General features: G+C 38.9%; 1 protein-coding gene across 1 annotated transcript in view; it reads right to left on the reverse strand.

Moving 5' to 3' along the window:
- The window catches only part of PPTC7 (PTC7 protein phosphatase homolog (S. cerevisiae)), a gene marked incomplete at both ends in the record, with an annotated part of 15,558 nt that extends 9,826 nt beyond the window's left edge, over nt 1-5,732 (reverse strand). Inside the window, one exon of the mRNA XM_009579265.1 lies at nt 5,615-5,732. Coding sequence (XP_009577560.1) covers nt 5,615-5,732 — 118 coding nt within the window. The remainder of the gene's footprint in view (nt 1-5,614) is intronic.
- Nucleotides 5,733-5,736: the final 4 nt, after the last annotated feature.

Raw genomic sequence — 5,736 nt, forward strand, 5'->3', positions numbered from 1 at the left:
TTCGTAAGACATTCCACGCATCCTATTGAACTTTAAATTTCTTGAGATCCTTACCTGAATTAGCAATGAATCACTGATAAAAGAACATCAACAGGATATTTTTGTGACTGAATTTATTTTGCACCAGATATAGAAGAAAGACTAAAACGGTAACAAAGTGCAATCTGTTGCACTACACAAGTTTGAAATACAACACCTAATATTTGAGACATTCCACGCATCCTATTGAACTTTAAATTTCTTGAGATCCTTACCTGAATTAGCAATGAATCACTGATAAAAGAACATCAACAGGATATTTTTGTGACTGAATTTATTTTGCACCAGATATAGAAGAAAGACTAAAACGGTAACAAAGTGCAATCTGTTGCACTACACAAGTTTGAAATACAACACCTAATATTTGTCAACATATCAGAACTGAGATAAACTGATAAGATTTCTCGTTTTATCAGTGATGAGATAAATCACACACCTAGATAGGAAAAATCACATGCTCCAAGCCAGCACTAACTCTCCTAGCAGCTTCACTGGCGGCATGTATGGGATCACAATGTTATAGCCAAACGGTGTCTACTCCCCCCCCAGGTTTTGACAAAGAAATAACCTGGTTAAATACAAAGGCATTGAAGGCATATTGTGTGTGACTGCTAACTAGTTACAAAAGGAAAGCTTACTTATTCATAATATGCATTTTAAAAGTTACAGTAGACCTTAAACTACCCTTGCATTAAATAGAAAGGTACTGGAAGAATAACTGGCTAAGTGATAATGAGGAACAAAAAGCAAGAGGCAAAGTGAGAGATGATGTTGAAGAACAGACTGAAGGAGAAACAAGGAACCGAAAACACTAAATTGTGCATCTACTTCCAGGAAAAAGCAGCAGTTCCTTTTATCTCCCCCCAACCCCGCTACAATACATTGTTGATCCTGAAACAGGTTTTTACCAGGTTGATCTCTTATCTATTTTATTTAAGCCTGAGAAATTGCTCAGTGGATTTTGGGAGTTACAGGAGAACACTAAACTATTCTTTATCTCTGAAAGTTTTTAAAAAATTTCCCTACGTAGTTGTAACTACTTAATCTCTCAAAGTGTTGAGCAACCGTGGAACTTATTTTTGTAGCTGAACTGCTACTGGTGGTTGGCACTTAAAAGCTGAAAAGGGATAGGTACTGCAGAACAGACACCAGCCAAGTGTAGTGAAATTACTTATAGCCTGAATGATCTCAGGCTCACAGTATTAATAGCGCAAACGAACCAAAGCAAGCAGGGGGAAATTTTTGCAACATTTCCTGCAACATAGGTATGATTGATGTATCACCTACTGTATTGTGTTCAGCTTTCCTTATTTCCTTCTGTGATTTCTGACAAAACCTGTTTTTCGTTCAAGCTAAGATCTGCGTATGAATGGGAAACTGTCTGCTATCAACAAGTATCAATAGCACTCACAATTAAAGTAAGCATTCAACTGTAAATTCTGATCAGAATACGTTGTGTGCAATGCCCTTCCAGAAACTGTAGTAAAGAAGAATAACCAGATTTTAGTTTCATTCTCAGAAAAAGAGCTACCACATTTCTAAGAGGTTACATTCAATGCTACTTAAGGACAGCTCTGCTGACATTTGGATTAGCTGTATTAACAAGAATGTCAGTGAATATGATTGTTAATGGGAACATTTCTCAATAATCTGTAGTTTCTCTACAAATGACAGTACTTATGCTCCCATGTTAAAAAGAAAATTTCATTTGGTCTATTACAAACTAAGACACATATACAATTTTTTTCAAATCACTGATTACTCCCTCTAAGATATCCTGAGTTCTCTCAATAAAGTAGATGAAAAGGCTACTCTGAAGCAAGCAGACAACTTGCCTCCGTTAGTGTGATAAGTTGTGATAAGGCAGCAATCTCTTCAATAGGTATGATAGCAAAAAACCACTTAACAAAGTCTTATATGACCTTCAGGCATCAAAGAAACAATCCATTCCTCCTCTATAGTTGCCAGAACAACCTTGACATTTCATCTACAAATCCTTTTATGTTTTGTAGTTTACTTTTCTTGATGACAGTGAGACTAACAATATTCCAGGCCTTTGTCACTGTAGAGTTTTACATACCTTCTATGCAGGCTGCTGACAAACTTAATTTTCAAGTAAAGTGCAATTCCCTTCAGTTTAGAGTACTGCCCTACAATAGCACCCCCTCCCCAAAAAAAAGAATTAAAATCAAGATTTGCAGCAGATAGAACAGTTGCCAAATTTTAACTTTGCAATGGACAAACAGTACCCTGCTGCCAGACAGTTTTTTCCTACTACTGCTGGGGGACAGAAATAGTTTGGAAGACTAGTCAAGTCACACTGGCTACACCCAAACTTCTACCCAGCACAGACATTGTATAAGTGATGCTGTCACGGGATGCACATTGGTTGCTGTAATGTTTCAATAATGAGTCACACAACAGCTTGGAAAATCCATAAAAAACTAGCAAAGACATCAGGAGCCTGATAAGGCAGGAATAAGCAAGAAAAGGCAGATCCCAACAAAAGAGAAAACGATCACCGGCATGAGACTTCTCAAAATTTATAAACAAGCTTCAATGTTCAGTTTTGTTAAGTAAGTGAAATGTTTATATAAAGTGTTTAAGTTCATTTTTTAAATTTGTGTTTTGCTTCCTATGCACCAAAAATTCTACTCCTATGCTAATTAGAAAAAACCCAAAGGTGTCAGTTTCTGAAGAGTTTTGTTTTTCAGCTTTAAAAAACAATCTTTCTGACCTTTTAACTTACAAAGGCATGCATGAAGAGGTATATGAACGCCTAACAAATCTCAAGAAGATATGTGAATATTCTGAGGATCTGGACAACCAAGACACTGATGGTGAACATACAAAAAGGTATGGTACAAGCAGCAGCAAAAAGGAAACATGGGCCTGAATCATAAAGCTCTAGAGATTAGTATTAGTAGTAAAGCCATTTCCTTTTCTCAGAGTGATCCCAAAGGAAACACTCTGCTTTGAGTTTCTTGTTTCTCCCTGCGCTCAGAATGGGAAGAAAACATGCAAATTTAACAGGTATATACCAGACAGAAGTGAAAATAAGAGGCAAAAACTCCAAGGATTCAAGTACATGAGTAATAGCCCTTATCAAGCCTTTAACAACTACGGGAGGGTTGGAAATAACATGCATCTTCATAAGCTTTCTGTTGATCTTACTATGAAAGGATAAAGCACGGACTAGAAGACACTATTATATTCTCAGTCTTAAGACTATATACTGTATATATACTTTTCTATAACAAAAGAAGCGTTTAGCATTTTTCTATCTGCTATAAACATACTGCCTAGTCAACTTTTGTTTGACCTAAGAAAATGAATCCCCAAGCACTCATGCCAAACGGCTGGGAGTAGCTCTTTCACTATTACACCACACCCATATCCATCCCACACAGGCATGCTTCCCATACACTGGTTCTAGAAAAGACTGGCATGGAAGAATTTTAAATTAATTATCTGGCATGGCTTTGTCACTCATGACTATTAGGGCAGATTAGCTCTAAGTGATACACTTGACATTTACTGTTCTCTAAAAGCACTCTTACTGTGTCTAGTAGTTACTTTGGCTAACTCTTTATTAAACTAGTACTGAAAAATGAAGCTTGAAAAGCAACAGTTAAGCTCAGTTTTGTTGAGGTGCAGAGTTAAGCAGGTATTGAGTTAGTAAAAAATTTATGAGGGTCCTTAAAAAATAGGTACAGAACCTCAGATTTGTGATGAAAGTAAGAGGAATTGAGGGCAGGAAAACACTGGTGCTGAAACTCTTTTTGCAGTAGCATAGAAAAGCCGTTTGAGAAAGGGAGAGCAGAGAGATGACCGTACTAGCAGAAACAAGGAGAAAACTACTATGTCTGTAAACTTAAGAACTACAGATGAAGAAAAAGCATCAAGTTAGATTGCATCAAAACCCATCCTGAGCGTTACTGTTTGCAGAACATACAGTGATCTTGGTTTTTTGGTACGTGTATTAGAAAAGCAGTAAAGAACTAACATGAAAGTAGCTTTACAGGGAAAAAAAAAAAAAAACACACCAACAACTTTTGTATTTAAATTATTTTCTTTGTGGTACTTAAGACATCCTGGTCTGAAACCTTCTTTGCTGTTTGACCCTTAAGTGGAGTCCCAACTCTGTTTTCAAGTTGCCATGAAAATTAATGCAAAGACCAACTTAGAAATGCAATTCTCTGTCGATTCCAGCAGGAAGACAAGACAAGCTGTAGGTCCACATATGGTAATTACCAAATATGGCCAAAAACCCCTAAATATCATCAAATGGGTCTAAATCCACCCGCTTCCCCATGCAAAGAGTCCACCTAAGTAAAGCAGATTCTGCATTTCTCTTATGGGTAAATACCAATTGCTCAGTTATTTATCAGTGCTAGCCTGGTATGAACTTTAAAGGCAGCCAGCCTTAGTCACATGTTAAAGTAAGGTTGTCCAACAGCTAATTCTAATTGAAAAAAGTTTCTCTGGAACGGGCACAACAGAAAAGATGCAGAGTATCTAAAATGTATTGACCAGTTTTCCACATCTCCTTGAAAACTGTAGCATCACCCTTAGAGTAACAGCCCCCTTGAGAATAATCAGCAATACTGTTACCTAGCACCAAGTTACAGCTTCCTGAAAAAATGTCTCAGCTATATTAAACAGCAACCAAGTTACGACAGCACCAAATTGTGAAGAATCACCAAGCACTGCCACATCACCACACTGCAGTGCAATCCCATCAGTTTTAAATTTAAAAAAAACCCAAAAACAAACAAAACCACCACAGGGGCAGGGGAGAGGAAGGTTTTTTTTTTTTAAATGTCAAAGTTTTGGTGAAAATTTACTTCTGGCAGTTGCTCAAAAACTAACTTTTGCAGAGTGACAGTTAGCCAAATTCAACCTTGACTACACAGGAGAAAGGTCAAGCACTGTCAAAAGCAATGCTGCTCATAAACCAAAGATTCCATTGATTATCGGTAATTATTCACTACTTCCAAAACTTGAACCCTTAAGACTCATTTTGCACATGAATCCAAACCAGAGAGTGTAATCAGGATAGAACAAACACTGCAACTGAAGTTTGACATTTGAAACCAGTCTCAATGTCACTTTGCCTTTCACTTGACAAGGACACAGCATGTGCTAAAATCAGGAAGTGTCTGTTTCAGTGATCCTTTATGTAGAAATGCAACACATATACCCGGGGCTTGGTTAGGTTTTAAAGGCACACAGAAAGGGTAACGTACTATAAGTTGTTTCTCTGGCTTCTGGAGCCACGAGGCCTTACACGCACTGACAGGTGAAATGCCAAGGCTGGGCCCAGACGCCCGGCACCCACACCACCCCATGCCAAAGACACGCTGTGCGAGGTGGGCGTCGTGCTGCAGCAAAGTACACGAGAGCTTTCTTTTGAAACGCAAAAAAAAAAAGAGAACTCGCGCTGACATTTACAAGTGGAACCGGCTTCTTTGTCTGTGACCGAAGACTGAGCCGCTTCGCCATGTGCGGCTCAAGACGGCGAAAAAAACCCCCCCCCGCAACCACGCCGGGGCAGTCCCCCGCCAGCACTCACCCAGCACATCTGCCGACCGGTGCCGGGCCACGAAGCAGGCGTCATCCCCGTAGCACATGCCTTTCTTGAGGATGCCCTTGCGGAAATCTTTGCCAAAGCCACAGCTGGCTGTCACCAAGCTG

The sequence above is a fragment of the Fulmarus glacialis genome, unplaced genomic scaffold (assembly GCF_000690835.1).
Source record: "Fulmarus glacialis isolate BGI_N327 unplaced genomic scaffold, ASM69083v1 scaffold14876, whole genome shotgun sequence".
Classification (NCBI taxonomy): Eukaryota; Metazoa; Chordata; class Aves; order Procellariiformes; family Procellariidae; genus Fulmarus; species Fulmarus glacialis.